Genomic DNA, 21,852 nt, shown 5'->3' with positions numbered 1-21,852 from the left:
CTCGACAAAACTCTTCATTTAGCGGACATTCGAAGTTACAACAGCACCGATTTACGACCGTTTTTCACACTTATGACCACTTCAGCATCCCCTGGTCACAGAATCAAAATTCAGACACTTTTCAATTGACTTTATATTTACGACGGTGACCGTTTTTCACACTTATGACCACTTCAGGAAGAAAAAAAAAGTCAGACACTTGGCAACTCACATGTACTTATGACCGTTGCAGTGTCTGGAGGTCACATGATCCCATTTTGTGACCTTCTGACAAGCCAAATCAAAGGGGGAATCCAGATTCACTTAACAACCGTGTTCCTAACTAAACACCTGCAGTGACTCACTTAACAGCCGGGGCAAGAAAGGTCATAAAGCAGGGCAAAACTCACTTAACTGTCCCGTTTAGCAACAAGAAATGATGGCTTCCATTGTAGGATGCAGAATAACAGAGTTGGGAGGGACCTTGGAGGTCTTCTAGTCCAACCTCATGCTTGAGCAGGAGACCCCCGTATCAGGAGGGTCCAATCTTGGCCAATTTTATGACTTGTGGACTTCAACTCCCAGAATTCCTCAGCCAGTTTTGCTTTGCTAGCTGGGAAATTCTGGGAGTTGAAATCCACCCCTCTTAAAGTGGACAAGGCTGAGAAATGCTGCATATGGCTAAACCAGCGGTCTTCAGACTTGGCCCTTTTAGGATTTGTGGACTTCAACTCCCAGAATTCCTCAGCCAGCAATTGAATTCTGGGAGTTGAAGTCCATCAACCTTAAAAAGGATGGGAAACACTGCTCTAAACCAGGGGTCTTCAAACTTGGCCCCTTTATGACTTGTGGACTTCAACTCCCAGAATTCCTCAGCCAGGCACAGAATTCTGGGAGTTGAAGTCCACAAGTCATAAGAGGGCCAAGTTGGAAGACCCCTGGGCTAAACCACCTTGGACTGTTCCAGCTGTAGCCACTGGAAGAAATGGGATTTTCTCAAAAAAATCATATCTGAGCTGTAAAATTGACTGCTTCTCTTTCTACTGTAAAAACCACAATTTCAAGACTGAAGAACTTTTTTCTGAGTGGGGCAGGCATTAACGGTAAGACAACTTACAGAGGCCTAGAAACTTGAAGGCATGTCAAAAGATTAAAGCAATATATTTGTTCATATTTTTTTTCCTCTTCTGAAGAGCCTCCATAGAATCATTCCAGGAAATTCCAGAGCAGTTCAAGGCAGTCGCGCATCTCAGGCCGGAGGTAGATCGAAGAGGGCGAAAAAGTTATATATCGGGGATGGAGCAATCCATGGATGACTTTACCAGCCCACTTGAAAGCCTTACAAAAGGGAAGCAAAGTCACGAAATAAAATCAGATGCAATCACATGTCGACCCACTTAACGACCTGTAACTCCGAGCTCAAAGGTCTTCAAACTTGGCCTTTTTATGTCTTGTGGACTTCAACTCCCAGAATTCCTCAGCCAGGCATGCTGACTGAGGAATTCTGGTAGTTGAACTCCACAAGTCGTGAGGTGGCCAAGGTTGAAGACCCCTGATATAGACTTTAAGAGGAGTGGACTTCAACTCCCAGAATTCCTCAGCCAGGCACGTTGACTGAGGAATTCTGGGAGTTGAAGTCTACAAGTCGTGAGGTGGCCAAGGTTGGAGACCCCTCCTTCAACATACCTCTGCTTAGCCATTCTACTTCCACCAAGTTGCCTTACATCAGGGGTCTTCAAACTTGGCCCTTTGATGACTTGTGGACTTTAACTCCCAGAATTCCTCAGCCAGGCACACTCAATTGTGGTCATAAATTGAGGACTACCTGTAGAGTGTCTAAATCCTTGCCTGCTGTTCACATCTCTGTCTCTCCCCCGACTTTTTCCTTTGCCCTCATCTGCCAATTGAATGTTGGATATTTGCTGATGTTTAATAAACAAACTTCAGCCCTAGTTTTTGATGCTGGGAACTCAGCGCCCTGTAAGCTGGCTCTGATCTGCAACTGGGAAGGTGCAGGGTGCAAGTGAAACTAGAATTCCCTGATGTAATTTCCCAGCACTGGCAAGAGCTACTTCTTCAGCCCTCGGAGACTTACTTTTTGATCATGTGCTCGAAGATCACGGTGGGGACGATGGTGAGGGTGATGACCTTGCCAGCATTTGCGAGAATCTCGGTGATCTCCTTGTCCTTCAGAAGGGAGATGGTACAATCAGGTTAGGGCTCATTGTAAAGAGGGAGCAAAGCAGTTTTTGAGGGCACCTTGGGGCTCTCTGAGCTGGGTGGTTTTCTTGCAGACGTTGATGACCCAACTAGGGAACTTCATCAATGCTAGAAGAGACTGTGGAGAGGAGGAGGAGGAGGAGGAGGAGGAGGAGGAGGAGGAGGAGGAGGAGGAGGAGGAGGAGGAGGAGGAGGAGGAGGAGGAGGAGGAAGAGGAGGAGGAGGAGGAAGAGGAGGGAGACTGTGGGGTCCCTGGTGCTCTGGTTGTTTTCTTGCACACATTTCATGACCCAACTAGGTAACATCATCAGTGCTAGAAGGGAGCAAGATCTGGTCTCTGTTTATATACTAACTAGAGCAAGCCCCATTCTTTTGAGATGGTACTGGTTCTCCTGCTTGAGCAGGGGGCTGGACTAGAAGACCTCCAAGGTCCCTTCCAGCTCTATTCTATTCTATTCTATTCTATTCTATTCTATTCTATTCTATTCTATTCTATTCTATTCTATTCTATTCTATTCCATTCCATTCCATTCCATTCCATTCCATTCTACAATCTGTTCTGTTCTGTCCTGTTGTTCTCTGTTCACTCCTCACCTTTAGACCAATGACGTTCTGTCCGTTCACTTCACAGACGTAATGGTGGATGAGGAGCCCATTCCGGGCCGCGGAGCTGTCTCTGGCCAGTGAGGTGATCTGGCCCTTCTTGATCACGAAACCCAAATGGCCGGTGCTGTCTTTGTGCATGGTCACCGTTCGCTGGAAAGGCCTAGCAAACACAGGGGCAGAGGAGAACCTAGCTCAGGTTGGGCCAAAGAGGACAGGGTCAAGCTCTTCTCCAAAACACCAGAAGGCAGGAGAGGAAACAATGGATGGAAACTGACCAAGGAGAGAAGCAACCTAAAACTAAGGTGAAACTTTCTGACAGTGAGGACAGACGTTGTGCGTGCTCCATCGCTGGAGGTTTTTAAGAAGAGTGGACAACCATTTGTCTGAAATGGTACAGGGTCTCCTGCCTGGGCAGGGATGATAATGATAATGATAATAATAATAATAATAATAATAATAATAATAATAATAATAATAATAATAATAATAATAATAATAATAATAATAATAATAATAATAATAAAGTTGGAAGGGACCTTGGAGGTCATCTAGTCCAATCCCCTGCTCAGGGTAGGCAGCCTCGGCTCTTTTATGACTCGTGGACTTCAACTCCCAGAATTCCTGAGTCAGCATAGTCATAAAAGAGCCGAGGTTGCCTAACCCTGCCCCATACCATTTCAGGCAAATGGCTGTCCAGTCTCTTCTTAAAAACTTCCAGTGTTGGAGCACTCACCGCTTCTGGAGGCAGGTTGTTCCACTGGTTAATTGTTCTAACTATCAGGAAGTTTCTCCTTAGTTCTGGGTTGCTTCTCTCTTTGATCAGTTTCCACCCATTGCTTCTCATCCTGCCTTCAGGGGCTTTGGAGGATAGCTTGACTCCCTCTTCTTTGGGGCAGCCCCTGAGATACTGGAAGACTGCTATCACGTCACCCCTCGTCCTTCTCTTCATTAAACTAGACATGCCCAATTCCAGCAACCGTCCTTCGTATGTTTTAGCCTCCAGTCCCCTAATCATCTTTGTTGCTCTTCTCTGTACTCTTTCTAGAGTCTCAACCTCTTTTTTACATCGTGGTGACCAAAACTGGATCCGTATTCCAAGAGCGGCCTTACCAAGGCATTGTAAAGTGGTAGTAACACTTCACGTGATCTTGATTCTATCCCTCTGTTGATGCAGCCTAGCACTGTGTTGGCTTTTTTGGCAGCTGCCACACACGGCTGGCTCATGTTTAAGTGATTGTCCACTAGGACTCCGAGATCCCTCTCACAGTCACTACTATTGAGCAAGGTACCACTTATACTACACCTGTACATTTGGTTTTTCTTACCTAAATGTGGAACCTTACTTTTTTGGGACTGGAAGACCTCCAAGGTCCCTTCCAACTCTCTCATTCTGTTAAGAAGAGACCTTGTCAACATCCTCCAGGGGATTGCAAGAAGTGAACCTTCAAAGGTGAGGAACATAGTCACCCTGGCCACAAAACAGGCCTGTCTGACCACCGTCTCCACTTCCCATTCCTCACCTATCACGGACCACCATAACGATCTTCTCCGGCGAGGCCTTCTTCAGCGCCCGCTTTGCCTTCTCCATATTCCATCCCGTGCAGTTCTTCCCATCGATCTGGAGGATCTGATCGCCGAAACGCAGCCCCACCAGAGATGCTGGAGAATGGGCTTTGACCAACTGCACAAAGAGCCCCTGCGGGAGAAGGCAGTGCTAGAGCAGGGGGCTGGACTAGAAGACCTCCAAGGTCCCTTCCAGCTTCTATTCCACTCCATTCCATTCCATTCTATACTATTTTTTCCTATCCTATTCTATCCTATCCTATCCTATTCCATGATTCTGTTCTATTCTGTTCTGTTCTATTCTGTTCTGTTCTGTTCTATTCTATTCTATTCTATTCTATTCTATTCTATTCTATTCTATTCTATTCTATTCTATTCTATTCTATTCTATATTCTCTATTCTCTATTCTTATTCTGTTCTGTTCTGTTCTGTTCTGTTCTGTCCTGTCCTGTCCTATCCTATCCTATCCTATCCTATCCTATCCTATCCTATCCTATCCTATCCTATCCTATCCTATCCTATCCTATCCTATTCTATTCTATTCCATTCCATTCCATTCCATTCCATTCCATTCCATTCTCTATTCTCTATTCTTATTCTGTTCTGTTCTGTTCTGTTCTGTTCTGTTCTGTTCTATCCTATTCCATGATTCTATTCTATTTTATTCTATTCTATTCTATTCTATATTCTATTCTATTCTATTCTATTCTATTCTATTCTATTCTATTCTATTCCATTCCATTCCATTCCATTCCATTCCATTCTCTATTCTCTATTCTTATTCTGTTCTGTTCTGTTCTGTTCTATTCTATCCTATTCCATGATTCTATTCTATTTTATTCTATTCTATTCTATTCTATATTCTATTCTATTCTATTCTATTCTATTCTATTCTATTCTATTCTATTCTATTCTATTCTATTCCATGATTCTATTCTATTCTATTCTATTCTATTCTTTCTATTCTATTCTATTCTATTCTATTCTATTCTATTCTATTCTATTCTATTCTATTCTATTCTATTCTATTCCATTCCATTCCATTCCATTCCATTCCATATATTCTATTCTATTCTATTATTCTATTCTATTCTATTCTGTTCTGTTCTGTTCTATTCTATTCTATTCTATTCTATTCTATTCTATTCTATTCTATTCTATTCTATTCTATTCTATTCTATTGTCATAAAAAAAGCTCCAGAGGGTGTTTCTCTTGCATTTAGCCAGGAAACTTAAACTTAAACCAAGCATGGATTCAATACCAAGAATGCCACCAGATTAACTCAGCAGGTCACAATTAAATAATCCCCCATCCTTAGATCACCTCAAAGGGATGAAGCCAGTGGTGGGATTCATATATGTGAACAACCGGTTCTCTGTGTGGATGCCGCTTCCGGAAGTCCATTCTGGGCCTCAACAACAAAAAAATAGCTCCCAGTTCTACTGAAGTGGTGCAAATTGGCTGAATCCCACCACTGGATGAAGCATTTTATCGCTGGTTTATTGCTAACACCAGTCAGTCCTATTATTTCAATCCTACATCCAGATCCAGCAAAGAAGATCAGCTGGAGAACGACGGTGGTCCCAGGATGGTCCAGAAACTGTAGATTTCCCCAGATCTTACCCTGCTCAGGACCCCCTTTCCAGAACTCACCTTATCGATGTTCCTCAGATACAGCCCTGTCTTCCCACGTTCATCTTTGCAAAGGTGGATCTCGCGCAAGCCTGGTTTGATCTCTGCCCGACGCAACCCCGCGTCACTTCCTGTCACTGGAGCCAACAATGGGCCTTGAGCAGAAGAAGTTGGAGCCACGGCCTGCCAAGAAAGCCAAGTTGAAGAAGCAGTGCAGAAAGAAAGAATTCTTCTCCGCAGATCAAGAAGGTTTGTGAAGGTCCAAGTTAAACTTCAATTCTTAGGGTTCAACCCATCAACCCTTAGGGGATTGGAGGCTCAAACATATGAAGAACGGTTGCTGGAATTGGGTATGTGTTGTATAATGAAAAGAAGGACCAGGGGTGACATGGTAGCAGTCTTCCGGTATTTGAGGGGCTGCCCCAAAGAAGAGGGAGTCAAGCTCTTCTCCAAAGCACCTGAAGGCAGGACAAGAAGCAACGGATGGAAACTCATCAAGGAGAGAAGCAACCTGGAACTAAGGAGAAACTTCCTGACAGTCAGAACAATTAACCAGTGGAACCACCTGCCTCCAGAAGTGGTGAAAGCTCCAACACTGGAGGTTTTAAAGAAGTGATTGGACAATCGTTTGTCTGAAATGGCAGAGGGTCTCCTGCCTGAGCAGAGGATTGGACTACTAGGTCTAGGAGATCTCCAAGATCCCTTCCAACTCTTTTTTTTCTGTTATACTCCTCTCACTTTAACCACCAGCAGGACCAAACCAATCCAACAGCTCTGAAGAACATCAAGAACCTCAAGGAAGCAAATTATCGAAGCAAATTAGAAAATTGATGTCCTAGCTTGGGCAGCTGGGAATTGTGTCATCCCATTGTCCCTACAGGTACGAACCATGACATGTTGGTGGGATCCTGGACTAATCTTGGAATAATAATAATAATAATAATAATAATAATAATAATAATAATAATAATAACAACAACAACAACAATAACAATAACAATAACAACAACAATAGTGATGATGGTGGTGATGGTGATGGTGATGATGATGATGTTGGAAGGGACCTTGGAAGTCAGTTAGTCCAACCCCTTGCTCAGGTAGGAAACCCTATACCAGACATGTCAAACACAAGGCCCGGGGGCCAGATCCGGCCCGTGAAGTGGTTTCATGCGGCCCACAAAGCCATCCTGGAAACAGGGAGGGAACGGCCCCCACTGCCTTGGCCCTGGCCCAGAGACCCTCAGATCTGTCCCACTCCTGCCCAGGCCCCCATAGGCACCCTTGATGCGAATGATGTAGAGCTGGCCATGCCCACCCAGTAGGCCATATGCACTTTAGCCACGCCCACCCAGTAGGCCACACCCACCCAGGCCACACCCATCCGGCCCCCTGAGGGCAACCGCAATGCTGATGCGGCCCTCAATGAAATTGAGTTTGACACCCCTGCCCTATACCATTTCAGACAAATGGCTGCCCAGTCTTTTCTTCAAATCTTCCAGTGTTGAAGTATTCACTGCTTCTGGAGGCAGGCTGTTCCACTGGTTAATTGTCCTAACCGTCAGGAAATTTCTCCTTAGTTCTAGGTTGCTTCTTTCCTTGATGAGTTTCCATCCGCTGCTTCTTGTCCTGTCTTTCAGGTGCTTTGGAGAACAGCTTGACTCCCTCTTCTTTGGGGCAGCCCCTGAGAGATTGGAAGACTGCCATCATGTCCCCCCTCGTCCTTCTCTTCGTTAAACTAGACATGCCCAATTCCAGCAACCGTTCCTTATATGTTTTAGCCTCCAGTCATCCCCTGATCTTCTTTGTTGCTGTTCTCTGCCCTTTTTCCAGAGTCTCGACATCTTTTTTACATCGTGGTGACCAAAACTGGATGCCGTATTCCAAGTGTGGCCTTACCAAGGCATTGCAAAGTGGTATTAACACTTCTTGATTCCATCCCTCTGTTGATGCAGCCTAGCACTGTGTTGGCTTTTTTGGCAGCTGCGGCACATGGCTGGCTCCTATTTAGGTGATTGTCCACTAGAACTCCCACAGATCCCCCTCATAGCTTACGGTTACAGGGTATCATTTTCTGTGTGAACATGAATCTATGTGGGGGGGAAAAGGTGCACAAAATCTCCCCATCTTCCGAGATTGTGTGTTCAAAAATGCTTACCGTATTGGCTGTCGGGATGAGAGCTAGGTTCCTTTGGATCTCCTCGCTGGAAAGGGATAGGCCCATGTAATCATTGAGATCGGCAAGATCTGGGTACAAAACTGGTGGATCTGGAAAAAGAAATGGAAGAAATAGCTCAAAGGATTTCCCAATAGCAGAGATTGTATTGATGATGGCCCAGAGAATTGGATGATGTTCTGAAGTACGTTACCATCTGTTCTGGGTGGCTCTGGCATCTCTCTCGCAGTAGGGGCCGGATCTGGGGCCGTGGGCTGTGGGCCTACAGCATCGTCCTTGGCCTATAATGGAAGAAATGAAAGAGAAGAGGGTCACGATCCGTCAGGGTAATAATTTAATAGCTAAACAGCTTATGTAATGATGTAATGGAACATAAGGTGGATGATGCAATGATAGGAATGACTCAGCAGGGTCTGTGTCCCTTTAAGAGCCTGAGTATAAAAGGAAAGGCTTTTGCTGCAGTCTCTCTCTCTCTCTCTCTCTCATCCGTTTCCTGCTGTGACTGCTGTGTGTTGGAGCTTGCTGTATAACCATGTGTATGTATATTGTAGATAGTTTAAAATAAACCACCATTTAATATAGATCACTGTTTACTGTGTTTACTCCTAGGTTATCTCAGTGCAGTAAAACTGTGCATGCTCTGACACAATCTCTTAGTTTCATCTCTAAAGGACATACCTGGTTGGTCATCACATTGGTCATCATAGGACCTTCTAGGAGTTGAAGTCTACACCCTTTCAACTTGCCAATTTTGAGAAATACTACTCTAAAAATGGATCGTTGCACTGTGGGGCAGATCTTACCATCAAGAAACCATTTTTCCCTAATATTAAATGAAATTTGAAAATGTACAACTTCTGCCCATGAATTCTGCCTATTTCTGCAGCAGAAATAAAACAGAAAATACGAATCGGCCACAACTTGGCCCAATATTATTTTGGAAGTTGTATCTTCAGATCATGATAGATTCCCCCCAGTGTTCTATTCTGCTCCAGGCAGACCACCTTTGGGGTTTGATGCTCAAATTTAGACTCCTTTGAACCAGGAATGGATTGACCAAGATGAACCAGGATCTAAAGATGAAAGCTTCTGAAGGGACAGGAGGAGAACCAAGATGAACCAGGATCTAAAGATGAAAGCTTCTGAAGGGGCGGGGGAAAAAACCACTTAAGAAAAATGACAGCTCCCGAAAGGGTGTCACTGAGTGAAAGACACACATTTAGAACATAGAACACAGAATAACAGAGTTGGAAGGGACCTTGAAGGTCTTCTAGTCCAACTCTCTGCTCAAACAAAGCAGACAAATGGTTGTCCAGTTTCTTCTTAAAAAACCTCCATTGCTGGAACACCCACAACGTCTGGTGGCAAGCCACTGATTAATTGTTCACTGTCCTCCATATTTCCAGGTTGGGTCTCCCTCTGACTTTGATGCCCAGAATTCCCCAGCCAGCATGCCTTCAGATGGGTAGATATAGAACCCTAGAGCTGGAAGGGACCTTGGAGGTCTTCTAGTCCAACCCTCTGCTCAAGGCAGGGGACCCTATCTCATTCTGGACAAATGGCTATCTCGTCTCTTCTTGAAAATCTCCAGCGATGGAGCAAGCACAACTTCTGGAGGAGGCAAGCAATTCATTTGATTAAATGTTAGGAAGAAACGTCCAACTATTGGCAAGATCTCAACTATCCGGTTCTGGGTGTTGAAGTCTAGAGATTATCAGATGAGAGAAGTTGGAGAACAAGAAAGGTGAATAAAATTATTTCGTCACGTTCTTCCTGGCAACGATGAGTAACACTTCCCACTCCCAGTGGGTTGGTAGGAGAAGGCCATCACTCGCCTGGTTTTTTTCCAACTAGGACAGGGGTAGGCAAGCTTGGCTCCTTTATGACTCATGGACCTCAACTCCCAGAATTCCTGAGCCAGCATGGGGGAACTATGGCCCCTTCATGGCTTTTGGAGTTCAACTCCCAGAATTCCTGAGCCAGCATGGGGGAACTATGGCCCCTTCATGGCTTTTGGAGTTCAACTCCCAGAATTCCTGAGCCAGCATGGGGGAACTATGGCCCCTTCATGGCTTTTGGAGTTCAACTCCCAGAATTCCTGAGCCAGCATGGGGGAACTATGGCCCCTTCATGGCTTGTGGACTTCCACTCCCAGAATTCCTGAGCCAGCATGGCTCAGCTTGGAAACCTCTCTCTTTCTCCTCAGTATGGCTGGCTGAAGAATTCTGGGAGTTAAAGTCTACAAGTCATGAGGGGGCCATAGTTCCTCCATGCTGGCTCAGGAATTCTGGAAGTTGAAGTCCAGAAGTCATGAGGGGGCCGTAGTTCCCCTATTCTGGCTCAGGAATTCTGGGAGTTGAAGTCCAGAAGTCATGAGGGGGCCATAGTTCCCCCACGCTGGCTCAGGAATTCTGGGAGTTGAAGTCCACCAGTCATAAAAAAGCCAAGGTTGCCTACCCGATTCCTAGGAAACCTACAGAAGCCTCTCCAGATGCTTTGGACTGAGCTCCCATCATCCCCAGCCTAGGGGTTCCTTAGAACTTGGGAGTTATGGGAATAACAGTCCAAGATTTGGAATCTCAGGCTGAGGAAGGATTGATTGATCAAATGGAGAAAAGAAAGGTATTTAATGGTGACCCAGCTAATGGGGAAGGGGCCGGCATTTCAGCCTCCTTTTGAAACTCTGATTGTCAGCCATCTTTGTTGAAAATGAAACCAACAACGGCTAGAACGTTATTTTTTTTTTTTTTGCTAGAGCTGGTCCTCAACTTACGACCATGACATTTCTGTCGAAAAAGTTAAGGGTGTTTTGCCCCGTTTTACAACTTCCCCCCCTGCAGTTGTTAAGTGAATCGCTGCAGTTGTTAAGTTTGCCACATGGCGGTTAAGTGAATCACGCGACACCCCACCCCCCAGGAAACAATGCAAATACATCACAAATGGGAGTCAGTTGCCAAGAGGGCGGATTTTGATCATGTGACCACGGGGGACGCTGCAACGGTTGTAAGTGTGAACAACGGTCATGAGTCCCTTTTTACAGTACCGTTGTAACTTTGAATGGTCGTTAAACCAACAGCTGTAAGTTGAAGACTGCATGCATTTTCTGAAAGTGAAACCGCCAATATTAGAACATTAATTCTTTTTGTTCTAGTTGTTGAGGAATACAATTAGTCCTCGACGTACGACCGTTTGTTTAGTGACCATTCCAAGTTACAACGGCACTAAAAAAAAGGGACTTACGATCGATCCTCACACTTACAACTGACACAACATCCCCACAGTCACAGGATCAAAATTCAAGCACTTGGCAACCAGCACGTATTTACAGCAATTGCAGCGTCCCGTGATTGTGTGATCACCACAAGCAAAGTCAATGCAGGAAGCCGCTTATCGGCCGCCCAATTCACTTAACAACTGCAGTGATTCGCTCAGCAACCATGGCAGAAAAGGTCATAACATCAGCCCTGACTTGTTTAACAACCTCCTTGCTTAGCAAAGGAAAATCTGGCTCCGGTTGTGTTCGTAAGTCAAGGACTACCTGGACTTGGCACCTCTTAAGAGGCAGAACGGAATCTGTCTGTCACTTTGTCCCTTGCATTGAATTCTGCCCTACTCCGAGTGGTAGTTTCTGCAGATATGTGAAGAAAGAAGTTTTCACCGTCAACATGTGATGAACCTTCATATCTTCCAGCGAGGGATACAAGGTTGACATGGTGGAGAAGGCCGAGTCTCTACAATTGGCAACCGCAAAGGCACAGGGGACACCGTCAAGGATGAAATCGTCTTAAGTCATCCAGCTTCTTTCCAAGTCCCGGGTGCTCAGATGTTCCTGTTTGCTTGTAGGTCAACCCTTCAATTAAAAACAACCAAATTAACGAGGTGTGTTTAAACCAGATTTGCATAAAGAGGTTAAACATCCCACAGCCAACTTTTTTAGATGCCGCCCGTTTTTCTCATTACAAATTCTGATTGTGTTCCTTTTTTTAATCCTTTCTCACCCAGGTTTCTGGAACTTGCATATTACAGGAGTACTTTTTTTTAATTAAAAAGTTTTAGAATACATTTTATCTTTAACAAACAACAAAAAAAAGAAAAAGAAACCCCCCCAGCCCCCTTCCCTCCCACCCTCCCCAACCCTCCCCAACCCCACCCTCCCTTTCCCCTCCCCCCCACTTCCCAGAGCAGAATACAGGGTATAAAAATACAAACAATCATAATCTAGCTTACGCAAACAATCCTGAACTATATAGACTATCGAACTTTAATTCATATAGATAAACTCCAAACATATATATATACATCATATCAATAATTATTCAAAAACAAGATAATACTTTCCAATCTACCCAATAAAAACAATCACAAATAAAACAATTTATATCAATTGTCTAAAGCTGTTCTTCTTCCCAACTAAGCTTTAAATTCATATTATCCTGATATATTATACAAATTAAAATACCAGAGATTACTTCCAAACTTAAAATTTTTTTATATAATCACATCATTCTTATATTCTTATATTCTATTACCTACTCCAATGTTGCCCATAAAAGTATTACAAATTAATTTCAATCACACATAAAACAATTTATATCAGTTTTATAAAACTATTCTTCTATCCAACTAAGCTTTAACATACTAAAACCAAGTTTATACAACCTTTCCTTCTCCTAATGTATTATACAACTTAAAATACCATACATTACCTTCCAGGCTTAAAACTTTCCATCCAAATAACAAAGCATAACCTACAGAATATCAATAAACACTACTACAAATCTTCCCAATTAAATTTTCATAATCATCTTAAAACTAAAGCAACACAAAATATTATATAATTATTTTATAAGGGTGAAAAATGAATCCCCAAATACTTAATCCTTCTAGCATCCTTATTACATTATTATCTCTTGCAATTATGCAACTAAATCCTCAGGTTTGCTTCATTCTTCCAGAAGCAGCACACCTCTTCCAATTTCTGGCCTTCTCCCGTGGTGATGAAATTTGACCCACTCCTGTAGCTTTCACATCTGTCTGCGTTAACCCTTCAACATCTTGTGGATTCTCTCTGGAACGTTGAGGCTCTCTGTCACCTTTTTTCTTTGTAGACTCCAAAGACGGTATGGGGACTGCTTTTAAAACATTACTGTAAAAGTCACGTGCCTGAATCACCGTAGTAAAACAATGCCTCGTACCTTCATAAGTCACCACTATACCCTCTGGTATTTGCCATCGAAACTTAATATCACGTCGTCTCAATTCTTGTGTCAAAAAAGCAAATTCCTTCCTTTTTCTTAAAATTCTTGCAGGAATCTCTTTTAAAATCAAAACTTTTTGCTCATCCATTACAAAATCAATATTATAGGAGGCCTGGATAACTTCATTTCTAATCTTTCTCTTTGTAAAATAAACCACCACATCTCTGGGTAATTTCCTTTGTCTTGCAATCCATGAATTAACACGGAAGATTTTATCTATATCTTCCATTATTTCATCTGCTGGTCGCTCCAACACCCCTTCCAAAACCTCAGAAACCATTTTCGTCAAATTTTCCTTAGGATTTTCTTTTAGGCCTCTGATTCTCAAAGCAAACTCCATCTGAGAATACTGTGTCGAAATCAAATCATAATCCATTTTCTCTATCACATTTTCAGTTTCTGTCATTTTGGCTTCCATTCTAATATCATTTTGAACAAGATCTTCCACTCTTTCATCCAAAATCTCAATGCTTTTAGCCATATTTAACATTACAGATGTGATGTCTGCTCTCATTTCTGCTAATTTCTCTGTAAACTTCTCCTCCAACTTTTTCTCCATTATCTCAACAAATTGCTGCATTTGCTTTTCCATAGTCTCTTGCAGCAAACTCTGCAAATCTTTTACTGTAAAAGCTGATACAGATTCAGATGCAGAGGACAATGAAGTTTTCACCGAAGACTGCTGCCTCAGGGCAGGAACTTTAGAAGATATAGCCGCCATTTTCACCCTCTATTGTTAACTACGCACTTTCACTTGCAGATTCAGCAAAGTCCATTGAGTTAAAGATCAAAACATCATCTTCACCAAAATCTCCTGCATCGCTCTGCCTGCGTCCTTGTTCTCAAAAGCTCTTCCTTGCTAGCAGGGATGGTTGCGAACACCCTGTTCTGCTCCAAAAAACCCGGAGCAGAGACGCCTCGCAGTCCGGAGCATGCCCAGGCTTCGGGGGGGCTCAATCCTTCTGCCACCAAAACTCTAAGTTCTGGCGGCCCCGGAGAGCTCTACCCCTACCTGGATGCTCACCCCCTCCTCTTCTCCCAAGGTGGGGGCTTCCGAGCCACTGAACAGCTGATCGGCGCGGTTTTCGGTGGCTCTACGGAGCCGCGAGGCTGACAGCCAAGAAATGGCTGCCTCCGGCGTCGCCTTGCCATCCGGAAGCCCCATATTACAGGAGTACTTGACTTACAAGTTGGTTTAGCGGCCGTTCAAAGTTACGACGACGCTGAAAAAAAGTGACTTAATGACTCTTTTCACACTAAGAGCCATTGCAGCATCCCCCAGGGTCACGTGATCAAAACTTAGGGCAAAACTTAATTTTTTCAAGATATGAGAAATGTAAAAGTGTTGGGATGGTCTGTATGAGGAAAAAGACTTAAATCTTAACCAGTAAGAATGTTTTGAATATTGTGGGGAAAACAAATTTCAATAAGAATTTTAAACAGGATCTATGATAAGGCAATCAAGATGGCCAGCTAGAAAGGAAGCTTTATATCCATGTGGTTATGATTTGCACAAATATTAGAAAAATGACTATATTTTTTATCCAAATAATAAGAATTGTACTAATTCAAGGATGGCAAAAGAGAACATTTTTGGAAGAAGAGAACATCAAGCAAAGCTATCATGTGGACTATAGAATTATAGAAATTAATTGTTATTGTTTTTTAACTATAAACCCAGACAACACGATGTTTAAGGTGGTTATGTAAAAAAAAGTAATAAAACATCTTTTTAAAAAAAAACTTAGAAACTTGGCAACTGGCTCATATTTACGACGGTCGCGGTGTCCCATTTTGCGACCTTCTGACAAGCAAAGTTAATGGAGAAAGCCGGATTCGCTTAACAGCCGTGTGTCTCACTTAACAACTGCACTGGTTCACTGCACCACTGTGGCAAGAAGGGTCGTAAAATGGGACAAGATACACTTAACTGTTTCCCTTAGCCACAGAAATTTGTGGTTCGTAAATCAAGGACTATCTGTGGATTGATTTCATTTAGTCTCATTGAAGATTTCACTTCTAATTTAATGCGCTTGATTAATCCGATCGCTCCTGGTCTTAGAGAAGGACGAGCTTAATCTAGGTTTCCGGAATACAGAATAACAGAGCTGGAAGGGACCTTGGAGGTCATCTAGTCCAACCCCCTGCTCAGGCAGGAAACCCTATACCATTTCAGAATAATGGCTGTCCGGTCTCTTCTTAAGAAACCTCCAGTGTTGGAGCATTCACAGCTTCTGGAGGCAAGGAGTTCCACTGGTTAATTGTTCTAATTGTCAGGAAGTTTCTCCTTATATTCTAGGTTGCTTCTCTCCTTGATGAGTTTCCCTCCGTCGCTTCTCTTCCTGCCTTCAGGCACTTCGGAGAACGAATTCTTACTTCGCCTGGGGTTTTGAGTGCTGAAATTCCCCAGAGAAAGTTCTCAAGCATCCCAAACCCCAAAAGAGGATTTCCAGTTTCACAAAACCAGCACCGCCATCTTGCTCAAAGGAAAAGATGAGTCACTTCAATAGGCTGGGAAAGAAAACTGGATCTATCTTTCTTTCCTTTCCGTGTTGCGCGAATGGAAAAATAAGCCGGGATTTTGAAACAAAGCTGCGGAAACCTAGATTCGCGTGCAATAACTGTCTGAGAGGGCCAACATTGACCGTAGCAACCCAAGGAACGATTCCTTTCCCATGCATGGTTGGCTGTGGATGATGGGAATGAGAATCCAATATTTCTGGGGGCTAGGAGGCTTTGCCACGAAAGTCAAGGCGACGTGGAACAGTTAGGTAGCGGGGAAAAATTGTGAGTGGAAGGGACACAAAGGAGACACCAAAGGCCCTCAGGAACCACGAATTTTGCTAGAAATTAGAACACTTAGTCCTCGATTTACGAACAGAAGTGAGCCCCAAATTCCTGTCGCTAAGCGAGACCTGGGTCAGGTGAGTTTTGCCCCATTTGACGACCTTTCTTGCCTCCGTCGTTAAGTGAATCACTGCAGCGGATAAGTGAGTCACCCGCTCGTGAAGTGAATCTGGCTTCCCCCGCTGACTTGGCTCATCCGAAGGTCGCAAAAGGAGGATCACGTGACACCGGCCCCCCCCGGGGAGGCGGCAACCGTCGTAAGTACAAGCCCGTTGCCAAGCGTCTGGATTTTGATCACGTGATCGTGGGGATGCTGCAAAGGTCGTAAGTGTGAAATACGGCCATGAGTCACTCTTTTTTTCAGCGCCGTTGTAACTTGGAACGCTCACTAAATGAGCTGTTGTAAGTCGAGGTCTAGCTGTATTAGAAATCCAGGTTTAAAAATCCCATCCTCACTGGCACTAAAGGGATCCCGGAATCTCCGAAATGAGAATATGGTGGACTGGCGTGTCTCAAACTTTTCCATTTTAAGGTGGGTGGACTTCAACTCCCAGAATCCCCCAGCCAGCAAAGCGGAGATTCCGTTTTTCTCCCCAGTGGAAGCACCTGGACAGAGGAGACATGCTACTTTTCTATCTATTCATCGTTTATCTATATCTATCCATATCCATCAGTCTATCTATCAATCTATCCATCTATAATAATAATAATAATAATAATAATAATAATAATAATAATAATAATAATAATAATAATAATAATATATAAAGTTGGATTATCTATATCTATCCATATTTATCTATCCATCCATCCATTCACCTATCTATTCATCTATCCATCCATCTATCCATTCATCTATCCATCCATTCATCTATCCATTCATCTATCCATTCACCTATCCATCTATCATCTATCTATATCTATCCATATCTCAGTCTATCTATCTATCCATCTATTATCTATAGCTCTCCATATTTATCTATCCATTCACCTATCTATTCATCTATCTATTCATTTATCCATCCATCTATCCATTCATCTATCCATTCATTCATCTATCCATCCATTCACCTATCTATTCATCTATCCATCCATCTATCCATTCACCTATCCATTCATCTATCCATCCATTCATCTATCCATCCATCTATCTATTCATCTATCCATCCATTCATCTATCCATCCATTCACCTATCTATTCATCTATCCATCCATCTATCCATTCACCTATCCATTCATCTATCCATCCATTCATCTATCCATTCACCTATCCATCCATCCATCATCTATCTATATCTATCCATATCTCAGTCTATCTATCTATCCATCTATTATCTATAGCTCTCCATATTTATCTATCCATCTATCCATTCACCTATCTATTCACCTATCTATTCATTTATCCATCCATCTATCCATTCATCTATCCATTCATTATCCATTCATCTATCCATCACCTATCCATTCATCATCTATCTATATCTATCTGTCTATCAATCTATCCATCTATTATCTATATCTATCCATATTTGTCTATCCATCTATCCATCGATCTATCGATCTAATAATGGCCACCATCTTACCAGAGGGTATCTCTGACAGCTTACAATATGAAAAAGATAAAACTGTAGCATCAATAAAATGCTACAAAAATCCAATGGTTCCTCCAACATTAACCTTACACTTTCCCCCACCAAGCCAATCTTTTCCATTTACCTGCACAGGTACGTTGCACCTACAAACCCCGTTGGAGGAAGCCGTTTGGAGGAGAAGGAAAAATAATGCCCCCCCCAAAAGAGCCAGATGGATCCCCCTGATGCCAAGCCAGGTGCCTTACCTGTCGGACTCCTCCGGTGAGAATGCCGTTCCCGGCTTCACTCCTCCCCGCCTTCCAGCCATGTGATAAGAGAGGCTGGGAGGGGAGGAGAGATCAGCTGACTGAGAGCGAAACTAAACTAGGTGGCGAAAGAATCAGGTGAGGCTACCTGGCTGACCTCGGGGAAAGAAGCTGGCTGGGGTTTGTTCCTTCCACACCTGGGTGGTTTCTGATCTGCTGGGTGATGAAAATGACATGTAGGTGCCAAACAGCACCAATTTCCAGGTGACCTTGGAGGAGACAAAGTTTTTTGCTCTAACCCCCTTTTTTTCTCAACCTTAGCAACTTTAAGATGGGTGGACTTCAACTCCCAGAATCCCCCAGCCAGCAGGCTTTAAGATGGGTGGATTTCAATTCCCAGAATTCCCCAGCTAGCAGGCTTTACAATGGGTGGTCTTCAGCTCCCAGAATCCCCCATCCAGCAGGCTTGAAGTTGGATGGACTTTGACTCCCAGAATTCCCCAGCCAACATGCTGGCTGGCTGGGGAATTCTGGGGATTGAAGTCCACTCAAGTTAAAGTCACTGAGGTTGAGAAATACTATTATAGGCAAACTACCCAGATCTGCCCAGGCAAGGCGATCTCTGCAGGGCCTCTTTATAATATAACTAGTAGCTAAAACTCCAGCTACCAAACCCAAAGGCTTGCAAAGGAGCTGTACCTCAAGAAAGTGCAAACCTTTCCATACCCCAGATTTTGAGATTGCACGTTCAGTGCCTCCGGCTAGCTGTTTCTATGCAAGGGCTCTCCGTGTCCAGCCCAACTGCCTCTCCATCCTTCTTCCTGTGCGCACGGCCCCAGAGCCTGGCACCCAGAACCCATGGCCGCCCATGAGGGGGGACATGATAGCAGTCTTCCAGTATCTGAGGGGCTGCCCCAAAGAAGAGGGAGTCAAGCTGTTCTCCAAACCACCTGAAGGCCAGACAAGGAATAACGGATGGAAACTAGTCAAGGAGAGAAGCATCCTGGAGCTAAGGAGAAACTTCCTGACAGTTGAGAACAATTAACCAGTGGAACCACCTGCCTCCAGAAGTTGTGGGAGCTTCATCCCTGGAGGCTTTTAAGAAGAGACTGGACAGCCATTTGCCTGAAATGGTATAGGGTCTCCTGCCCAAGCAGGGGGTTGGACTAGATGACCTTCAAGGTCCCTTCCAACTTTATTATTATTATTATTACTATTATTATTAAATAAAACTTTTACTCATAAAACCTGAAACTCAGTCAACTGAACACTCAAATTGACTGGCACTAATGGTTGACACAGGTTGCTGCCAGCATCCTAGGTATCAACCAGGTATCTCCTTAAAATGTAAGATGTTCCAAGTAGCGCAGTTTTTTGCAGCATTGCTGGAGTGATTGCAGGAAGCTGCAATTTCTTGATGTGTTTTGTAAAGTTTTTGGACATAGTTCCCAGTGTCCTGATGACATCATCATCATCATCATCATCACCATCGTCATCATCATCATCATCATCGTCATCATCATCATCATCATCATCATCATCATCATCATCATCATCATCATTATAAAAACTTTTATTCATTAAACATGGAACTCAGTCAACTGAGCATTCAAATTGACTGGCGCTAATGGTTGGCACGGGTTGCTGCCAGCATCCTAGGTATCAACCAGGTCTCTCCTTAAAATGTAAGACGTTCCGAGTAGCGCATTTTTTTGTAGCTTTGCTGGAGTTATTGGAGGAAGCTGTTCTTGATGTGTTTTGCAAAGCTATTATTATTTTGCAAAGTTGTTTTTTTTATTGAAAAGTTTTACAATACATTTTATCTTTAACAAAACAAAACCCCTCCCAACCCCCTCCCCTCCCACCCCCTTCCCACTCCCCAACCCTCCCCAGCCCCTCCCTCCCTTCGCCCTCCCCCCCTCCCCGACTTCCCAGAGCTAAGTACAGGGTATAAGAATACAAACAATCATAATCTACCTTATGCAAACAATCATAAACTACTTAAACTATCGCACTTTAACTCATATAGATTAACTCCAAACAGTATAAATATCACATCAATAATTATTCAAATGCTGGATAATACTTTTTAGTCCCATATTTACTCCACAGTATCTCTCTGTTGCAAATAGTCTTTCAGGTACACTAAAGTCTTTGCCATATCCTCGAAATTGAAAATTTTACAGTCCATTCTTCTATAATCGGTACTGTATTTTCTGGCGTATAAGACTACTTTTTAACCCATGAAAATCTTCTCAAAAGTCAGGGGTCGTCTTATACGCCGGGTGCTGAAAATTTAGGGACAGGGCTGGCTGGAAAACCTGGAGCGGATCTCCCATTTAGTCTGCGCAGGGAAAGCAGGACCAATTGGAGAAGAAGCTGCAGTCTGTGATTTTTTTACAGGGTTTATAGGGTTTCCTGCCTTAGCAGGGGGTTGGACTAGATGACCTCCAAGGTCCCCTCCAACTTATTATTATTATTATTTAATCCACTTGCACTGTTTTATGTTTACATGTTTGATGACAAACAGCCTTATGTTTATAAGTGACAGTTTTCCTACTAAGCACCTGCATGTCATAAGCATTTGAATTAAAATTACCATATTAAAATCAAATCTGATGTTTTTTAATTTTTATTTAGTGTGCGTTGGAAGAGGGGTAGTCTTATACGGCGAGTATAGCCCAAACCCTATAATTTAACAGGAAATGTAGGGGGCGTCTTATACGCCCAGTCGTCTTATACGCCGGAAAATACGGTAGTTCTTTTACTAAAAGTCTTACTGCCATAGTTAAATTCAACATCCACTTGATATCCACAACAGTAGTGTCAATAAAAATACCCAATAAAAACAATTACAGAGAAAACAAATTTACATCAATCATTAAAGACCAATTTTCTATTCTTCTTTCCAGCTGGGCTTTAAATTTCCATACTAAAACCAAGTTTATGCAATCTTTCCTTCTCTTAATATATTATACAGCTTCAAGTACCATACATTACTTTCCAAACTTTAAAAAATTTTTATATATAATCACCTCATTTTTATATTTTCTATTACATATTTCATTATTGCCCATAAAAATAGCTTACACATTACTTTCCAAACTTAAATTTTTTATATATACTCACATCATTTTTATATTTTCTATTACATGTTTCATTATTGCCCATCAAAATAGCTTACAAGTTAGCTTTCATCTATAGTTTTTCCCAAACTTGCAACAGAGCATATCACAAAGTATATACCTTAAACACATTATCCACCTTCTTATCACACAATAGATATACATAACAACCAAATAGCAAATCATAACCTTCAAAATTTCAGTAAGCACTACTACAATTCTTCCCAATTAAGTTTTCGTAATTATCTTAAAATTAAAACAACATAAAATATTACAAAACATAATTATTTTATATAACTCTACATTTGAGGGTGAAAAATATATCCCCAAATATTTAACCCTTCTAACAATTTCAATTCCCGTTTACTCTTCTAGAACCACCCTTTATAATCCTTATTACATTATTATCTCCTTCAGTTCTGCAACTAAATCTTCAGGCTTGTCTCGTTCGTCTAGAAGCAGCACGCCTCTTCCAATTTCGGGCCTCCTCCAGTGACACTGAAATTTGATCCACTCCTGTAACTTTCTCATCTGTCTGCATTGTTCCTTCAGCACCTTGTAGATTCTCTCTGTGTCGTTGAGACTCTCTCTCACCTTTCTTCTTTGTAGA

At 42.8% G+C, this 21,852-nt stretch overlaps 1 protein-coding gene across 1 annotated transcript; it reads right to left on the bottom strand.

Annotated features, from left to right (window-relative positions):
• Positions 1–1,217: 1,217 nt before the first annotated feature.
• On the bottom strand, positions 1,218–11,958 carry SDCBP2 (syndecan binding protein 2). Its single transcript, XM_083361048.1, has 8 exons — positions 11,834–11,958; positions 8,369–8,456; positions 8,158–8,267; positions 6,024–6,185; positions 4,326–4,501; positions 2,794–2,965; positions 2,075–2,166; positions 1,218–1,317 (listed from the first exon to the last, which is right to left on the bottom strand). The coding sequence occupies exons 1-8, from the start codon at positions 11,885–11,887 to the stop codon at positions 1,263–1,265; spliced, it is 909 nt and encodes a 302-aa protein (XP_083217174.1). The 5' UTR covers positions 11,888–11,958; the 3' UTR covers positions 1,218–1,262.
• Positions 11,959–21,852: the final 9,894 nt, after the last annotated feature.

Source organism: Vipera ursinii, assembly GCF_947247035.1.
Source record: "Vipera ursinii genome assembly, chromosome: 3".
In the NCBI taxonomy this organism is placed as follows: domain Eukaryota; kingdom Metazoa; phylum Chordata; class Lepidosauria; order Squamata; family Viperidae; genus Vipera; species Vipera ursinii.
The sequence above is the reverse complement of the archived record's forward strand: the minus strand, read 5'-3'. Positions and strand labels throughout refer to the sequence as shown.